We start from the raw sequence: 19,273 nt of genomic DNA, 5'->3' as shown, positions 1-19,273 counted from the left end.
CTGTGCCTGCACTTCCCGATCACGTCTCCTGTCTGTTCTGGTTCTTCCTTGGTAGCGCGAGCTTCACAGTGGCTGTCAGAACAGCGGAGGCATGTCTACAGCCATACCTGATTAAGTACAACTTTCTGTTTTCACAGATTTTTTGTTATTTGCTTGTTTTCATGAGGTAGTTTATTTGCTTGTTTTCATGAGGTAGTTTATTTGCTTGTTTTCATGAGGTAGTTTAATGCTCAGTGGGGTAGTTTTATTTGTATAAATTAGTATCATGTCATTAGGGGAGTTGTCGATCAAGTCTGCACTTCTTGCACTTGCTGTCTCTGTCGAGATGACACTTGCCCCCTCTGTTACAGTACTGTACTTTGATCCCTGGTCTTCACAGTTATTTCTGTACAGTAAGTCACTTTGAAAAGCAGCATTGACTAAAAGATGATGAATACATTGTCCACACACGTGCAATATCATTTGTGTTTTAGAAACTGTCTGAGGAAAATATCTGCCCTGTAAACAGTGTTTACAAAAATCTGATCCAGGTGGAAAAACAATTGTTAAAGAATCCTGATCTAGAAACAAGTAGTGTGCCTTTGTTATTTAAACAAAATATGACCCGTCTTCATCAAGCTACGGACACGGCTGGCTCTTTAATCTGCATAGATGCAGTTGTGCCATTGCTAATTCATTGTTTTAACAGAAGCTAATATAGAGCTATGAAGTCTGGATTACCGCTTAGTTCATGTTTTTCCTTCTGGCCTAGCAGCAGGCCCCTCACCCCGTCAGTCACATATCTTTGTAACAGGTTAATTATTGGCAAAAATGTGCGGTTACATTGACCGTGTCACATACAGTGTAATATCGGCTAGACCGATTTGATTATGCGTGATTATCAACTGTCGATGTAGTGTATGTATCTAAAATCTAAAATATCGTCTGAAGTATGCCGGAGGGTCTTTGTTCTTGGGAATTATGTTCCGCACGTGTCGTCGAGAATCAACGTTGCCTCCACTGTACAGACTGTCACGTTACGCACTGAGAATCTGCCCTCGCCCTGGAACAGGCAACAGTGTGGGTGTGGTTAACATGTGACAGAACCAACGGCGAATGACATAGCTATAGTCATATTATCGGTAGCCAATAAGAACTACCGACTGCCTATTCTATGTAATATGTATGTATATTGAACGCCTGCCCATCGTGGAGTGCGCCTGCGCAGTGACGGGACGCGTGTGTGGTGGGTGTGTGTGCTGCAATCAAAGAAAGGATTCCAGATTGCAAAGTGCCGTGCAGTTGAGAATTAATAATTTTGGTGGAAAATGTCCTGGCTGTTCCCCTGGAGAAGAGGGCAATCCGCTCCACCACCGGATTCCTCTGAAGAACCTCCTCAATCAGACGGGGGTTCTGGGGGAAATGGTGACGATAAACCCAAGGACAAATGGAGTAACTTCGATCCGACTGGACTGGAGCGAGCTGCACGGGCGGCCCGAGAACTGGACAAGTCCAGTAAGTCTCGTGCTAACGGCAGCTAACCTGATGTATAGGGTACTGAAATGCGTTGACAACATGACTGGAATCAATTGAGATAAACCAACAAGAGAAGCCGCCTGCTCCCGGAATTCGAAAACTTATGTAACCTATTGATGTTGCCGGGCATGTTGGCGAGAACATGATGTACAATAATTTCGAACTCCAGTACTAATTGCTACTTGGGTATGAATGTAATATGTGTAAATAAATGCAGACATGAATTCATAAATGACTGAATGAATGAATAAATAAATAAATAAATACATTTAAAAAATATATAAAAAAAATACCAGAGAGTTGATCAAGAGACAGACTGTATTTTTCGTAAATGGTTGCATAAGATCACATAAAGTACTGGTGCATGGCTGTAATTCTTATGAGTGAATATTACTTTGGATCTTTTCTGAAAGAAAAAACATATGGAGGAGTATATTTAGAAACTTGTCTGAGAATGAGTGCTATAGAACGTATGGTATGTGTGATTGTGTCAGTTGCAGCACGGCCAAGGTTAAAAGTTCAGATCTCATTACCAGTCAGTCTGTTTGTGGCCTTCAACATACCACTTGAAAGTTTTCCAACATATTTTGAAAGGATTTATTTTGTCCTCAGGTTGACAAAAACTCTGAAATGTGATTTGTGAGTGGATGGAAAGAGAGTAGCTACAGGTGTGACTCTCTTTCTGTCCCTTTCTCCTCAAGCACATGCAAAGGAGGCGCTGGATTTGGCCCGTCTGCAAGAGCAGACATTGCAGATGGAGCACCAGGGCAAGCTGAAGGTTGGGCTCCTTCCTGCTTTGAGTGACGGTCTGCTTCACGTGTATGCTGTCTCTCCTGGCCTGTGAACTTTGTCTTTGTCAGCGCGACAGGCTCTTGCAGTGCTGATCATTCAAAAATGTGTTAATCTTTGTTTTGAGCAATAAAGTGGTGTTTCTCATGACTGATCGCACAAGGCCGACATGTTAACAGTTCCCTGTTTGCTGTCATAGGGGGCTGAGCTAATTTTCTGATTCTGTCACTGTACAGTAGCATGAAAACTGCAATTCTGAATGCTTATCCTATTTATTTGGATTTTGGAGTGTGTACATTAACTGGTAGACTGCAGGTGGTACTGAAATGACAAGAGAAATCACTTGCCTGATGAGGTTTGGGAGTGCTCTTGTTAGACTCCCAAGAATTGGTAGGAAAAAGTACAAGGCAGGAACGCTAAATAATCAGTGCTCTTCATTCAGAATGGGAATCCGTTCCCAAAACACGATTAATGTTTAAAAGTCACGCAGATCGGCAGTCCCTTAAAGCATTTATAACATTCATATCACACCACTCCTCTTTACTTTTCACTGGTCTCCCAGATGAGGTTAATAAGGTCAGAGCTTGGGCTGTACACCTCCACCTGTCTGGGGCTCTTCACATCTAAACTACAGTGCTGCTGTGAAATATACAGTCAACAAATCATACATACTAACACAGCCCACCTCATTCAACAGCTAGGGATCTCATTGATCTGCTAATTAGTAAAACGTGTTGAAATTAGAGTTGAAATGTAAACCAACAGGATGGTTGATCTCCAGGAATAGGTTTGGGCAGCCCTGCTCTAGTGGTTGAATGAGGTGTGCTTTGGTAGGTTTGGAGTGAAAACCGACAGGATGCTAGATCTCCAGGAATAGGTCTGGGCAGCCCTGCTCTAGCTGTTGAATGAGGTGTGCTTTGTTAGGTTTGGAGTGAAAACCTACAGGATGGTAGATCTCCAGGAATAGGTTTGGGCAGCCCTGCTCTAGTGGTTGAATGAGGTGTGCTTTGTTTGGTTTGGAGTGAAAACTGACAGGATAGTAGAACTCCAGGAGTAGGTTTGGACAGCCCTGCTCTAGCGATTGAATGAGGTGTGCTTTGTTTGGGTTGGAGTGAAGACCTACAGGATGGTAAATCTCCAGGAACAGGGTTGGAAAGCACTGCTTGAACTGAATGTATCACCAGGGTGGTTGCAGTAAAGCACCAAAGTGATTTTGAAACTATAGAAATAATCTATTTTTCTCCACAGGAATATGAGGCAGCTGTGGAGCAGCTGAAGTCGGAACAGATTCGCGCCCAGGGGGAGGAGAGGAGGAAGACCGTCACGGAGGAGACCAAGCAGCATCAGGCAGTGAGTGAGGAGGGGGGATTAAAATTGGTGATTGTGAGTGCAGTGGGTGGGTTGGGGGGCAAAGTTCAATGTGAACACTTTGTGTATTTATTGTTTTTCCTTACCCATTCCAGAGGGCACAGTACCAAGATAAACTAGCCAGACAGAGGTACGATGACCAATTAAGGCAACAGGTGAGACCAACTGGGACCTCCAAGGGGGTGTGGCCTGACACTGTCCTTCTCACCCCTCTTTGTAACTGTATTAGGTTATCTGTGTTTTTCTCAAAGTCTGTGTTTAGAACTTTGATCATACGAAGCATGTAAAATCTTTCTTCCGCTTGCTTGGCCCATCAGAATGGCAAGTGTTAGTGTGTGCACTTGAATTGACTCCACCATTCAGAAAAAAATGTCAGGTAAATGTCAGTCAAACCAAAAGACAGAATGCAAATGAATAGTACATTGAAATAGTTTTCAAATTTTGTGTTTTTAAATTTGTAAACAGGTGGCTTGCATAATTTATTGGTCAACAGTTTAGGACCAGGCCTGTCTTTTTAGCTTCTGATCACTTCATTCAGAAGATCTTAATTGAGAACAGCCTGAGATGGAAAGCTCTCCATTTTAGACTGGAACAGGAGGCTCAAGCAGCACATTTTCTGCCTTTTCTCTTCCTGTTCACCGTTGAGGCTGTTTGGGTTCATCTCTGTCCAACAGTATGTACTCTGACATGCGTGTCTTACTTTGTATGATTCTGACCACTGCTATGTTTCTGCAGCAAGCCCTCAACGAGGAGAACCTGCGCAAGCAGGAAGAATCCGTGCAGAAGCAGGAAGCCATGCGGAAAGGTGCGCGTGCAGTGATCCATTGCGTGTTCATGTCATTAACACATCTTTTAAACATGTACATGGTCATGCATCTATACATGTGGTCTCTTTGCGATTGTATTGATAATGGAGACACATTTCTTTACCACAAAAAGGACAAGCAAATCAGTAATACCAACACAGAAGAAATACCATTTTGCAAGTTTGCAACACAAGACGACAGCAAACAACAAACACGACAAGTGTGTGTGTACAAACGTGTGGAGAATAGGGGGAAAATGGAATAGAAAAGATTAAGATAGAGGCATAGGTTGATATTGGCACAGGGACGCCTTATTCTGTGTGACTCTCTTAGCAACGATTGAGCACGAGATGGATTTGCGGCACAAGAACGAGCTGATGCGCGTGGAGGCAGAGTACAAGGCCCGCGCCCGCGTGGAGCGGGAGAACGCGGACATCAACCGCGAGCAGATCCGCCTGAAAGCGGCAGAACACCGGCAGACAGTGCTGGAGTCCATTCGGTGAGAGGCCGGGATTTCGGGCTCTGGGTGCTTTAGTTTCCGCTCGCGATGCTGCCGTTAGTTGACCCGGTTGCGTTTTGTCTCCGTCAGGACTGCTGGCGCTGTGTTCGGGGAAGGCTTCCGAGCCTTCGTGTCAGACTGGGACAAAGTCACAGTGACGGTGAAAGCTCCCTTTCGAATTACTGGAATTATTCTCATCATTTCAACTGTCACTTGATGACTTTTTTGATTTAATAGCATCCTTAAAATGTTCCCCCCGTGTATCCAACGTTCACCTTGTTCTCAGGATGCTGTAGTCAGGCTGACAGTGCTCTTTTTACCTGCAGGCTGCAGGGCTGACCCTGCTGGCGGTGGGCGTGTATTCAGCTCGGAACGCCACTGCTGTGGCGGGGCGCTATATCGAGGCCAGGCTGGGAAAGCCCTCGCTGGTCAGAGAGACGTCTAGGATCACTGTGGGAGAGGCAATCAAACACCCTATAAAGGTACGCCTTGTCCAAGTGAGAGCACGCTAAAAGACGTCATGTTACCAGGGGTGGGAAGTCCAGGGGTCAGAAAATAAAAGTCCAGCCTTAGGTTTCTTCCACCCATAAACTCTAATTAGTGTTGGCCATTGCCATGGCTGTGCTTTAGACTATCTGCGATCCTTTTGGTGTCACTCTGGAAATCGGATAGTTCGTGAAAGGTGTGACTGTGTGTCCTCCCCCTCTTCAGGTGTCAAAGCGAGTGATGAGCAAGCCACAGGACGCCCTGGAGGGAGTGGTGCTGAGTGTGAGTATTGGTACTCCATAGAACCAGTGCACGATAAATACACATCTATATGTATAGCTATAGCACAGACAAAAAAGTAAAATAATGTTATCATAAAATATATTTTTAATAGAGCTGATGGCATCAATTAAGGGATTCCAAGCATTATTGCCCAAGAAGCAAAAGATTACTCCTTTGTTCAGTTTCCGTAATAATATGGAGGGTTTTAATAGTTTAATTCCACAGTCGATAAAGAGCGCATGAGCTCATGTGGGCTTGAAGCCTGGCCCTCAGCATTTGCATATTAACAGCCTCAGCCTGCACCATGGAGTGGGTGATCAGGCCTGAGCAGCCAGGGTGAGCAGAAATTACAAAACTGAATCAGTGAATCACTGCAGGTCCTGAGCTGAAACATTAATTAATTAATTAATTCATTCATTCATTAAAGTTTTGTCTTGTTTGGAAACCTGCGCCCTATTATGCATAACACGTTAAAGCTAATTGAGCAGGATAATGGCCATACCTTCACACAGACTAGCTTTCTGAAGCATTCAGTGTGCGTGAATGTTGAGGAATGCATCCGCAAGCTTTAGCTGCAAATAAATAATATGCATGCAGAATGGCCTCTATGTTCTCAGTGGAAACAGTTCTGCGTGAATAACGGCTCCAGGGTTTTGTGTGACATTTGCAAATGGTTCAAATTTACAGTAACCCATCGTACAGACTCACAGAAAAGTATCTGACGCCCCGTGACGCCAAATGTCTTTCCCATTTCTCTTCGTTCCCCGCTCTCCTCCCACGTTCTCCCGTTAAAGCCCCCTCTGGAGGAACGGGTCCGTGACATCGCCATCGCGACCCGGAACACGCGGAAGAACCGCGGCCTGTACCGCAACATCCTCATGTACGGTCCCCCCGGCACGGGCAAGACCCTCTTTGCCAAGGTAGGGCGTAGCACTGTGTGTCGCACACAGCTTTTGCCACTAAACTTTTAATACAAGTGTTTTTAAAGAGTGTGTCGAGATTTGGCACAATAATGCGCAATAAAAAGTTAGGTAAGAGATAATAGGGGCGACCATGGCTCAGGCAGTAAGAGCAGTCGTCTGGCAGTCGGAGGGTTGCCGGTTCGATCCCCCGCCCGGGTTGTGTTGAAGTGTCCCTGAGCAAGACCCCTAACCCCCAAATGCTCCTGACGAGCTGATCGGTGCCTTGCATGGCAGCCAATCACCGTCGGTGTGTGAGTGTGTGTATGAATGGGTGAATGAGAAGCATCAATTGTACAGTGCTTTGGATAAAGGTGCTATATAAATGCCAACCATTTACCATTTTAATATTTTGCCTGCAGGGTAGGAACCTTTAGGTTAGGGTTGTATAATCATCCATTATGTACCGATACACAGTTGCCCCACACTATAGCTCCACGCACAGTAATGCCACACTGTCAACACCAGGTCAGATTTCACTGTATGTGTAATCTATACATACCAGACTGTGTTGTAACCTGCACCACTGTAAGGTATGCATTAATAAATGAATAGATGTTCTTTCAATGGTAAATGTGAAACCACACTAATTTATTTAAAGCTGTTATGATGAATGGTATGGGATAGGGGAAAGAAGAAAAAGCCAGTATTTTATCGTCCTTATGTCAGGTTTTTGCTTTTGGTTCGATTCTGTACAACAGCAGTGGTATATGGTTATTTGCAAATGAAAGGGGCCATTGACGCAATCGTCTCCAGTTAATGGGCTTTTCCTGCCCGATAAAGAACTTTATACCTCTTTTGACTCAAATTATTGTAATTTTACCAAGAATAACACTTTCATTAAGTTGTTCCCCATCTGTTGTAAGCCATTTAAAAATCAGTCTGCAAATCTTCTCTGGAAAATTAGTGAATATTATTGCTAATAAAATGTGTAATTTAGGCTTGTGTGTTATGAAATGGTTTCGCGTGCCTCTATGCATATCTTTGGCTGTATTCTTTTCTCACTGAAAATCTATACAGAGAGAAATGGGTCATTTGTTGGCCTGTGCCGCTTGGCATTCCCTAATTCATAAAATCCGATGAATTCAGTGAGAAAAGTGTGTCTAAAAGTGCTTTGCTAACCGTGGAGTAAAGTACACGTTAACCGTAGCGGTTGTGTGTGTGCTGAGCAGAAGCTGGCCTCGCACTCTGGAATGGATTACGCCATCATGACCGGAGGGGACGTGGCCCCCATGGGCCGGGACGGAGTGACGGCCATGCACAAGGTCTTCGATTGGGCCAACACCAGCCGCCGCGGGTACGACACCGACACCGCACACGCTCAAGGGCGTCCAGGCCATCAGAGCGGGCGGCCCTAGGGACATTACATTACATTACATTACATTATTGGCATTTGGCAGACGCTCTTATCCAGAGCGACGTACAACAAAGTGCATACCCATAACCAGGGATAAGTTCGCTGAAAGACCCTAGAGGTAAGTACAATTTCAACTGCTACCTGTACAACAAAGATAAGGACAAGGGCCATTTTTTTTTTTTTTTTTTTTTTTTTTTTTTGAACAAACAAACAAACAGAGCAAAAGTCACCAAAGTTAACTATCCAAACACTGCTTACCTAGCCAACTAAAATACTGATACACAAGTCACAGAGACAACAATTAAGGTTCACAGGGAGGTAGGGAGGGATGGGGAGAGGTGCTGTTTGAAGAGGTGTGTCTTCAGCTTGCGCTTGAAGGTGGGGAGGGATTCTATAGTTCTGACCTCAACGGGGAGTTCGTTCCACCACCGTGGAGCCAGAACAGACAGTAGTCGTGAGCGTGAGGTGGAGGTTCTGAGAGGGGGAGGTGCCAAGCGGCCTGTGGAGGCTGAACGAAGAGGTCTGGCAGGGGTGTAGGGTCTGATGATTTTTTGCAGATAAGCTGGGGAAGACCCTTTAACTGCTTGGAAGGCTAGCACCAATGTTTTGAATTTGATGCGAGCCATGACAGGCAGCCAGTGGAGGGAAGTAAGCAGGGGGGTGACGTGTGAGTATTTGGGAAGGTTGAAGACCAGACGAGCTGCTGCATTCTGGATGAGTTGGAGGGGTCTGATGGCAGACGCTGGGAGGCCAGCCAAGAGGGAATTGCAGTAGTCCAGGCGGGACAGAACCATCGCTTGGACCAGGAGCTGGGTCGAGTAGGGGGTGAGAAAGGGGCGGATTCTCCGTATGTTGTATAGGAAGAACCTGCAAGACCGGGTCACCGCCGCAATGTTCTCGGAAAGGGACAGTCTGCTGTCCATCACCACGCCGAGGTTCCTTGCACTGGGTGACGGCGTGAGTGTGGTATCCCCGAGGGAAATGGAGAGATCCAGATGGGGAGAGGCATTAGCAGGGATGAATATCATTTCAGTTTTACCTGGGTTGAGCTTTAGATGGTGGTTGTCCATCCAGCTCTGGATGTCCCTCAGGCAAGCGGAGATACGGGGTGAAACCTGCGTATCAGACGGCGGGAACGAGACGAAGAGTTGGGTATCGTCCGCATAGCAGTGGTAGGATAGCCCATGTGCAGTGATCACAGGGCCAAGGGAGCGAGTGTAGAGAGAAAAAAGAAGCGGGCCAAGGACTGAGCCCTGGGGAACTCCTGTGGCGAGGGGCCGAGGTGTCGATACCGAACCAGCCCAGGCAACCTGGAAGGAGCGACCAGAGAGGTAGGACTCAATCCAGTCCAGGGCTGTGCCACAGATGCCCGTTGCTGACAGGGCAGACAGGAGGATGGAGTGATCCACAGTGTCGAAGGCAGCAGAGAGATCTAGAAGAATGAGGACAGAGGAGAGGGAGGCTGCTCGTGCGGCATGAAGTGACTCACTGACGGAGAGGAGCGCAGTCTCTGTCGAGTGGCCCGATCTGAAGCCAGACTGATGGGGGTCTAGCAGGTTGTTGTTAGAAAAGAAGGAAGAAAGTTGAGTAGAAGCGGCTCGTTCTATAGTTTTAGAAAGGAAAGGAAGAAGAGATACCGGGCGGTAGTTCTGGATGATGGAGGGATCCAGGGTAGGCTTTTTTAGCAGCGGAGTGATGTGGGCCCTCTTGGAGGATGCCGGAAAACAGCCGGAAGACAGGGAGGAGTTGACAAGGGAGGTGACAAATGGGAGAATGTCAGGTGTGATAGTTTGGAGAAGAGAAGAGGGGATAGGGTCAAGGGCACAGGTTGTAGGGCGGTGGCAGAGCAGGAGTTGAGAAACATCAGAGTCTGTAAGGGGGGAGAAAGTGGAAAAGGAAGGGATGGGCCTAGAGGGGGGGAAGGGCACAGTGAGGGGGGCGGCGGTTGTAAAGGATCTGCGGATGACTGCGACCTTCTCATCGAAGAAATCAGCAAAGTCATCAGCAGCGAAGGAGGACTGAGGAGGAGGAGGCGGTGCGTTGAGGAGAGAGGAGAAAATGGAGAAAAGTTTCCGGGGGTTAGAAGCAGAGTTCTGAATTTGCGTTTGATAGTATTTTGCTTTGGCGGCAGTGACATCGGAAGAGAATGCCGCCAGGAGAGACTGGTAAGTCATGAGGTCGGAAGCGTCTCTGGATTTCCCCCACTTCCTCTCCGCTGCGCGGAGGCTGGCCCTGGAGGTACGGAGGGTGTCAGATATCCAAGGACTGGGAGGGGATGTGCGAGGTGGCTTTGAGACAGGGGGACAGAGAGAGTCAAAGGCGGAGGAGAGAGATGAAAGGAGGGTGGCAGATGCAGAGTCAGCGGGGAGTTTGGAGAAGGATTCGAGAGGGGGGAGTGAGGCGGTGACGGTGCTGGCAAAGGAAGAGGGTGAGAGGGAGCGGAGGTTACGGCGGGCTGAGGAAGTGTGGGAGGGAGAAGGGAGAGGAGGATGGGGAGGAAGAGGGAGGGAGAATGAGATGAAGTGGTGATCAGATGTATGCAGAGGGGTAACCGTGAAATTGGAGCATGAGCAGTTCCTTACAAAGACAAGGTCTAGGACATTGCCCGCCTTGTGGGTTGGAGGAGAGTGTTGCAGGGAGAGGCCGAAGGAGTGGATTAGCGGTAGGAAGGCAGCAGACTGGGAGGCTTCTAGGTGGATGTTGAAGTCTCCAAGGAGAATCAGTGGGGTGCCATCCTCAGGGAAGGAGCTGAGAAGGGTGTCTAGCTCATCAAGGAAGTTTCCCAGGGGCCCTGGAGGACGGTAGATAACTGCAATGAAAAGGTTAGTAGGGTAGGATACTGCAACAGAATGGAATTCAAAAGTGGATATGGACAGATGAGAGAGGGGGAGAACAGAGAATTTCCACGAGGGGGAAATTAAAAGACCAGTACCACCGCCACGGCCGGAAGGCCGGGGAGTGTGCGAGAAGGAGAAGGAGGATGAGAGGGCAGCGGGAGTGGCGTTGTTGTCAGGTGTGATCCAGGTCTCCGTGAGGGCAAGGAATTGTAGGGACTGGAGGGAGGCATACGCAGGGATGAAGTCAGCCTTCCGAGTGGCAGACTGGCAGTTCCATAGTCCCCCTGTGACAGCAAAGTCCTCACAGGGGGTCAGCGGGGGATAGCTGAGGTTTGAGGGGTTCCGACGCCGTGGAGGCCCACGTCGCAGGGGGGGTCTTCGAGGGAGAGAGCAGACTGGGATGGGGAGAAACATAACATCACAAACGGGGACGGAGCGACGCTAGCGTCAGACAAATGTTCAATCACTCTACAGGTATGCAACCAGTAGAAGTGATTAACAGGTAATAGACAAACAACCTGGCTCAAGCCCTAACCCTTGCTGTTCAAATGAGCAATTTAAAAAAATCTACGTTACCGCGTCAAGAGGAAAACCCGCAGCGATACTAAACACCTGGTCAGAATGATGCACTTACGCACTTACGCACTTACACTTACGCTTACGCTTTAACTGTGTACATTTCTGCTCGTCTTTTGAGTTTTTGTCGGTGTGTTTCATGAAGATTTGTTACTGCCGCTGTACTTTTTTCTCGCCCCAGTGCATTTGGATCCATGTCTTGGTGGTGCTTTACAGGGCTTGCCTAATTTATGTCTGAGGCCTGTTTTTTAAACAGGGGTGTCTGTGGACCCCTGGGGGTCCTCAAACATGTTGCAGGGGGTCCCTGCTCAGACGTCAAATGTGATGATAATCATTTACCTTTTTTCAGTAAATATGCATTTAAAATGTAGAAATATTCTGAATTGCCCATAGCTTTGTGCTTTTGGTTTTCTTCTCTGGCCGTGCTTTGAATTTGGGCTACATTAAAAAAAAATCTTGGGCTGCCAGAAACCCTGAATAAGGTGCGCTTTTTTGCCCCGTCGGTGTCTGATATTGTCTGGTCTTCCACAGAGTTCTGCTCTTCGTAGACGAAGCTGACGCCTTCCTGCGGAAACGAGCCACTGTGAGTGAGCGTATGCGGTGTTCATGCACAGAGAACGGCTGTACGGTGGCTGAGCCAAAGCTGTGTACCTGTACATTGTGGTTTTGTGATTGTATTTTTATTTTCTTATATTCAGGAGAAGATTAGTGAAGACCTCAGAGCCACCCTGAATGCATTCCTCTACCGCACAGGAGAGCAGAGCAACAAGTGGGTTTAAAAAAAAGAAAATAAATTGTCTTCATGCAATCGCTAGCTTGTCTGCTTGTCTATGTTTCTCTCTGTTTGTCTAAATATTTGTATTCTATTTCCCTAGGTTTATGTTAGTGCTAGCCAGTAACCAGCCGGAGCAGTTTGACTGGGCTATAAATGACCGAATTGATGAGATTGTCAACTTTGCTCTGCCGGGGCCAGAAGAACGGGACAGACTGGTGCGGCTGTACTTTGACCGCTATGTGCTGGGTCCAGCCACCGGGGGGCGCCAGTGAGTTCACCCGGCAACAGTTTTACGTATTGAAGCTGGAACTGTGCACTGGAATGCAGAGTAGCTTAGTGGCCTCCCATTGGTCCCTGTGTTTCTCCTGCTGATCGATCACTACTGATACAACTTTTGTACTTGATGGTTAATATGCACCAGATTAAGACATGATGCGGCATTAAGTTGTTGTCATGGTAATTAAGGTATTTTCCATAATATTGCTATACAATTGCTATTGCTGTAGTCTTGTTGTTGAGGAAAGTGACTGTTAAACTGTAAAAATCTCAAAGAATTCTCCCTCATATGAAAGTACATTTCAATACCTTAACCTCCCAATACCAACACCCTCCTCTATACTTAAAAAAGTAAATCTTAAAAAGTAGACCTATATACATTTAAAATTTACAGAATTTGACAACATTTTTGAAAAGGTGATCGTTTTCAATATAAACAGCTGCGGACAAAGAATGTGCAAGGAGAAGACGCGGTTAAATTTCACTATGGCTCTCTTCGCCCTGTCTGCTCACTCCAGGAGAATGAAACTGGCCAAGTTTGACTACGGCGAGAAATGTTCAGAGATTGCCCAGCGGGCCGAAGGAATGTCCGGCAGAGAAATTTCCAAACTGGGCGTGGCCTGGCAGGTGAGTGTGCGCTTGTACCTGTTTAGCCTGCCGGGAGTGATTCCACCCAGGTGCTCATTTCAATTCCGTTCATTAACACTTCAATTCATTTCAATTAAATTCCGTTCCACTCCCTTCCATTCCGTCTCATAGAACTCATTGCCATGACAAGAGATTTACCAGAGCAATAGGATTTGGGACAATGCCATTATTAGAAAAACCTGTTGTTTGCATTCTGTAGAACTAATAGAGTTAAATGTGCCATGTTTGGAGCCTTGGTACTACAGAGCCCAGTCCTTATTGAAGTTTAGGGAGGAGAGAAAATTGCTCCATAAATAAAACGGCTTTGTAGCGCTGGATTAAAAGTGGAAGTAATACTATCATTTCAGCTCAATGTCTGGACACAGGACTGCTGAACCAGTGGAAAAAATACGGTCGAAATAAATCTGAAATACATCTTGCGGGAGAAAAAAAAGCTTTTGTTCTGTTTCATTCCCATATGTGATTACAATATCCTTTTTCTTTTGTGTTTTATTGCCAACTTGCAATCTGACTTCTTTTCACTGTCATTCCCTCTCAGAGGATAAACACAAAGATGTTTCCATTTTCACATGAACAGCTCTTCTTATCTAATGAACTGAATGTCAATAAGATATGGGAACTCGGTAATAATACTGACATGACTCAGAGTTACTTAGCCGTTTCTGTCCTCTGTTGCTGCCTGTTTCTAGCGCTGTCACATATTGAGCAGTTATTAAACCGATGTGTTATTGGTGTGCAGCTGACAAATTATTAATAACTATGTTAACTATACACCTTCCAGTTATTTATAATCATTTGTTTGTGCATAGTCCATATTCGCTTCTTGAAGTGTCAAGATTAGTAAATGTGTAAAAATTAACAGGATACGGGTGTTTTTTTCCAGGATTTTCTGGCATCTGGATTGGTGGATGGGGATTTAGTGTCGATTATCACACTTCTATACTTAAGCATTCATGATGTGTTAAGTGCTCAAGTAGTGTAACAAATGAGTAATCTATGCTTGAATTCTTCTATAGGAGATGCTATCTAGAATAACTGTGTAGTGCTTTAGAGTGTGATGACCACTGGCGACAGTTTATATTTTATTTTAGGTTTTATTTGTAAAATGACACGTGTATAATCAGATTTGAAGACCGCATATTTAGAAATATCCTGATGGCAGTTGGTCAAAGCAACAGAAAAATATTATATTGTGTTTACATCATCTGTCAAGGCTGTAGATTTGTAGAGAGAGAGAGAGAGAGAGCCGGTCAGAGTAACCGCAAACTGTGCTGATTTGAAATTTGAAATGCATACCCTCCCCCCGCCCACAGGCTGCGGCGTACTCCTCGGAGGACGGGGTGCTGACGGAGGCCATGATCGACGCGCGGGTGGCAGACGCCGTCCAGCAGCACCTCCAGAAGATGGACTGGCTGCTGCGGGAGGGGGGGCCCGAGAGCGGGGGCAAGGTGGGCATCACGCTGCCCAAGGAGGCCCCAGCGGAGGCGCCGATGGGCTTCGCGCTGGCCCAGGGCGGGGCCGCGCTGGCCCAGGAGGCGATCGGGAGCGAGGCGGCACTGCCTCAGGAGCTGGTGATCCCCCTCGTCCAGGCCGCCATTCCCCTCATCAAGGAGGCGGAAGCTGAGGCGGCCCCTGTGGTAGCAGAAGCTGAGGCTGCCCCAGTTGTCAAGGAAGCTGAAGCAGCCCCTGTTGTTGCAGAGGCTGAAGCAGCACCTGTTGTAGCTGAGGCTGAAGCAGCCCCCGTTGTTGCAGAGGCTGAAGCAGCCCTCATTAAGGAAGCTGAGGCGGCCCCTGTTGTTGCAGAGGCTGAAGCAGCCCCTGTTGTAGCTGAGGCTGAAGCAGCCCTCATTAAGGAAGCTGAGGCGGCCCCTGTTGTTGCAGAAGCTGAAGCAGCCCCCGTTGTAGCTGAAGCTGAGGCAGCCCCCATTGTAGCTGAAGCTGAGGCAGCCCCTGTTGTCGCTGAAGCTGAGGCAGCCCCTGTTGTAGCTGAAGCTGAGGCAGCCCCTGTTTTAGCGGAAGCTGAAGCAGCCCCTGTTTTAGCGGAAGCTGAGGAAGCCCTCGTTAAGGAAGCTGAGGCAGCCCCAGTTGTTGCAGAGGCTGAAGCAGCCCCCATTGTTGCAGAGGCTGAAGCAGCCCCTGTTGTAGCTGAAGCTGAAGCAGCCCCCATTGTTGCAGAAGCTGAGGCAGCCCCTATTGTTGCAGAAGCTGAAGGAGCCCCAGTTGTATCTGAAACTGAGGCAGCCCCTGTTGTAGCTGAAGCTGAAGCAGCCCCCATTGTTGCAGAGGCTGAAGCAGCCCCAATTGTTGCAGAAGCTGAAGGAGCCCCTGTTGTATCTGAAGCTGAGGCAGCCCCTGTTGTAGCTGAAGCAGCCCCCATTGTTGCAGAGGCTGAAGCAGCCCCAGTTGTATCTGAAGCTGAGGCAGCCCCTGTTGTATCTGAAGCTGAAGCAGCCCCAGTTGTATCTGAAGCTGAAGCAGCCCCAGTTGTATCAGAAGCTGAGGCAGCCCCTGTTGTATCTGAAGCTGAAGGAGCCCCAGTTGTAGCTGAAGCTGAGGTTGAGGCTGCTCCAGTAGGCCCCGTTGCTGCAGAGGCTGAGGCAGCTGCCACTGTGAAGGAGGGCGATGCAGAGGCTACTCCAGCTCAGGAGGGCGCCAGCGCGCCTGCAGATCAGCCCGGCACAAAAGATCCGGCTTCCTCTGAGTCTGAGTCTGAGTCAGAGTCCGAGTCTGAGTCAGAGCGCGCTGTCCCCCCCAAGGAGGGAAAACCAGATGGCGGGAGCAAGGCTGCACTTAAGGAAGAAGACCCAAAAAATCCAACAAAAGAAGGGAGTCCCCCTAAGGATGGGACACCTGTTTAACATGAGGGAAGGGATACCGGTTTGGGCTAGGATGTGGTGGGATGGGTTTGGCTGGGCTGGTAAGGGAGATGTAATCTGTACCATGGTGGTGGGTAAGATGTGCGTTATTGTGATTAAAATACAATTGTTATACATTGTCTCACCCGATTGTTTTTTTGAACCTATTCAGGGGAGAATAGTTCTTGATTGGCCACTCTGGTGAGAATTTGACGATGTTCAGAAAAGATGGATGGGTGGAAGCGAAGGGATTGTGTCGCAGGTTTGATGAAGCGTCCATTTAAGGCTTGACATTTCAGTACCCTTGATGACTCCCAAGAGACTGGATTAAGAGTTTACAACCATTTTTGTTGGCAGTTTGCTATTAAAAAAATGTGCTTTCTTCATTGCTGAAACTTACTTTGAAACTTTTGTCACTAGAAAAATGTCTAGTGTTACTCTCCCCTGCTGAAAACAGCACTGTTATTTTGTAGTCAATCTGAATTGGATGTTGGAGCAGCACTGACCTATTACATATATATATTACATATATTGGAGTGAAACAAATTTTTCGGGGAATTTTTGAAGGATGAGAGGTGTCTAATTGACTGACGGGGGGAGAATGACTGCCGCTGCTTGAAAGGATATTGATTGGAGGGGGAGGGGTACAGAACAAATATACACACTTGATTGACATAAATGTTTTCCAGGCAGTGGTTGGAAAATACACAAGTATTACAACTTTCTTAATTTTATGGAATATGAAGAATTGGTTCCTACGGTTATGAATAATTGAATACATAGAGGAAAAAGTGCATTTTGATTTCAGCTCGTCTTTGTAATGTAGCCTAGATATGAATGCTAACCTTGTGTCACCTATATATATGAGAGAGAGTATATGCTTGTCTATGTCTTTGTCCATTGTTTTTGTCTGATTTTTCAGTTGGGTAAACATGCATCCAAACACTAGGGGTCACTGTGGTGCTTCAGTAGCACTTTTATTTAAAACAGACATTTCATCTTCACAACAGCAATGTCTGGATGAGGAGGGGGAAGGGGGGTCAAATTCCTCTCTTCTGGCAGGCTTGTGTGCACCTGCTGAGCAGGTTATTTCAGGTCCTGGACACTGGAGGCAAGACAGGCCAAATGTCCTTCCACCTCCGTCCTCTGCACTGTGACCGTTTCCTCTACGGACCCTCAGAATAGCACAGAGGACCTTCAGTGCCATCGTGCTTCTAACCCCCTCCCCCCTCAAGTATTTACAGATAAAATTACTACATTCATCATCAAAGTCACTAAGAAACAAAGCTAATTAATCTGTACTGCAATCACGTCTATTTTCACTTCTCGGATCCATTTCGTTTCATTAAAATGAAAATGTTTGAATATTTTCTGTCTGTTCTGATCTTTGCCTCCTCAGTAAGCCCCTTTCTCCAGTTTCTCCAATGTCTCCCTACTGTTACTTCCCATGAACCTGTATTTATAACTATTTACATAAGTGGCAGTCTGCAACTGCTGAATCGCAAAACCCTGAAACCCACCCGCCCTGAACACATTACGCACATAAAATAATCCTCCCCACTTACGCCTCAATAGCACCCAAACCCCCATCCTGCCAGCACTGAGACACCCATCCATTATGAGTATGACAACATTTCAAAAACAATTTCTCTGTCCAGACAACACCCTCTTAAGTAGATCTTCTCCAAGTACAGTGGGTGCTTTTGGCGGGCCTTTAGTTATTAAAAAAATATTTTTCTCTTGCTGGGGATGGATTGGACAGGTCATGAGCTGTGTTTTGGTGGTGACTGTAGCCAAACGTAGAGGGGGGTGGGGGCTGGGGTGGGGTAAGGGCGGGGCGGTTGTTGCTGAGGCTTTTCGGAGGGAGCAGCAGGAGGTGGAGCAGGCCTGGGTTTTGGGGTGAGAGTCAGAGGTGGTGGAGGTTGGGGTGAGAGTCAGAGGTGTTGGGGGCTGGGTGGGAGTCAGAGGTGGTGGGGGGTGGGGTGAGAGTCAGAGGTGTCGGGTTAAGAGTCAGAGGTGTTGGGGGTTGGAGTGAGAGTCAGAGATGGCGCGGGCTGGGGTAAGAGTCAGAGGTGTTGGGGTGAGAGTCAGAGGTGTTGGGGTAAGAGTCAGAGGTGTTGGGGTGGGAGTCAGAGGTGGCGCGGGCTGGGGTGCCCGTTATGGTAGAGCTTCTGCTTGATGTGCACCATGTTCCCGCCCGTGTCCTGCAGCTGTCGCAGCTGCAGACGCCTGCGCAGATCCCGCAGGTTGCAGAACCGGGGAAGCCATGACCAAGAGGGGCCGTCTGAGAGAGAGGCAGTGAAGGGGTGGGGGGAAGGATGACAAAAAGGACACAAAGTCAGGCTGTGTTCGTGGCCAAAGACATTTTGGATGAAACAAAGACAAAGGGTTCATTCCAATTGATTATGTTCACTCCTTACATCTCGTCCTTGCGTCCTTGCGTCCTTTCCTCGTTCCCTAGCCCCCGATAACCGAGGGCACGAGGACAAGATGAGACACAAGGACGCAGGAAACGAGGTGATTGTATTGGTGAAATGGAACATCCTTGCTCAGTCAAGCATCAGTTTGAAGCCACATCACTGAGACACGTCACATGTTTCCGAAAAAAAAAAAGAAAAAAGAAGACTTCCGCAAAGGCTGCAATCGTGTTACCTCGCTCCTTCAAAAAGCGTTTGCCAGATTGGAATGTCCTTAGAAATGGTGAACCTCGAATCAATTTTCGGGTTATTTGAGGACCGAGGAGATGAGGGCGGATAAAATAACGATTGGAATGAGCCCATAGTGGGCCCCCCCTGCAGTATATCTCCTAATCTTCCTCTTCATATCCTCTTCTCATTCTGCATACTGCCACAGCTGGTTTCACTTTCCTCCAGAGCTTTCTGCTGCTGTATGTAGCTGGTGCTGCACAGCTGTGTGTGTGTGCGTGTGTGTGTGTGTATGTGCATGTGTGTGTCAATGTGTGAGAGTGAGTGTGAGAGTGTGCGTATACATGAGAGTGAGTATATCTGCGCTTCTCAGACGCCTGTTCTCCATATGTTTCCACAATTCATTCATGTCTAATTTACCTATGAAATTACACATTACACAGAAACATGTGTAGCCATGGTGCATTAACTACTATATAAGGTATATACCGCTTGATCAGAGTAACTAATGCAGTGGTACCTGGAGATCTGTCATCCTCTAGGTTTTCACTTCAACCTTAATTTGGCACAGCTGATTCTACTAATTAGCAGCTCAACGAG

At 47.2% G+C, this 19,273-nt stretch overlaps 2 protein-coding genes across 3 annotated transcripts in view; one reads left to right on the top strand and one right to left on the bottom strand.

The window, feature by feature from the left end:
- Positions 1 to 1,193: 1,193 nt before the first annotated feature.
- LOC133139648 (ATPase family AAA domain-containing protein 3-like) lies at positions 1,194 to 17,395 on the top strand. The gene is made up of 16 exons (XM_061259255.1): positions 1,194 to 1,494; positions 2,217 to 2,293; positions 3,553 to 3,654; positions 3,768 to 3,827; positions 4,408 to 4,477; positions 4,812 to 4,977; positions 5,068 to 5,137; positions 5,304 to 5,459; positions 5,689 to 5,745; positions 6,540 to 6,665; positions 7,877 to 8,001; positions 12,006 to 12,057; positions 12,173 to 12,243; positions 12,350 to 12,517; positions 13,044 to 13,152; positions 14,487 to 17,395. The coding sequence occupies exons 1-16, from the start codon at positions 1,308 to 1,310 to the stop codon at positions 16,029 to 16,031; spliced, it is 3,141 nt and encodes a 1,046-aa protein (XP_061115239.1). The 5' UTR covers positions 1,194 to 1,307; the 3' UTR covers positions 16,032 to 17,395.
- tmem240a (transmembrane protein 240a) overlaps positions 16,981 to 19,273 on the bottom strand; it is a 14,339-nt gene continuing 12,046 nt past the window's right edge. For both annotated transcript variants that reach the window (XM_061259256.1, XM_061259257.1), the window contains exon 4: positions 16,981 to 18,312. In XM_061259256.1, coding sequence (XP_061115240.1) covers positions 18,158 to 18,312 — 155 coding nt within the window. In that variant the 3' untranslated portion in view covers positions 16,981 to 18,157. The remainder of the gene's footprint in view (positions 18,313 to 19,273) is intronic.

This window comes from Conger conger, chromosome 10 (genome assembly GCF_963514075.1).
Source record: "Conger conger chromosome 10, fConCon1.1, whole genome shotgun sequence".
Taxonomy (NCBI): domain Eukaryota; kingdom Metazoa; phylum Chordata; class Actinopteri; order Anguilliformes; family Congridae; genus Conger; species Conger conger.
The sequence above is the reverse complement of the archived record's forward strand: the minus strand, read 5'-3'. Positions and strand labels throughout refer to the sequence as shown.

Coding starts and splice junctions, on each gene's coding strand:
- LOC133139648 (XM_061259255.1), top strand. CDS start 1,308: ATGTCCTGGCTGTTCCCCTGGAGAAGAGGGCAATCCGCTCCACCACCG. Junction 2,294..3,552: donor AGCACCAGGGCAAGCTGAAG/GTTGGGCTCCTT, acceptor TTTTCTCCACAG/GAATATGAGGCAGCTGTGGA. Junction 5,746..6,539: donor TGGAGGGAGTGGTGCTGAGT/GTGAGTATTGGT, acceptor CTCCCGTTAAAG/CCCCCTCTGGAGGAACGGGT.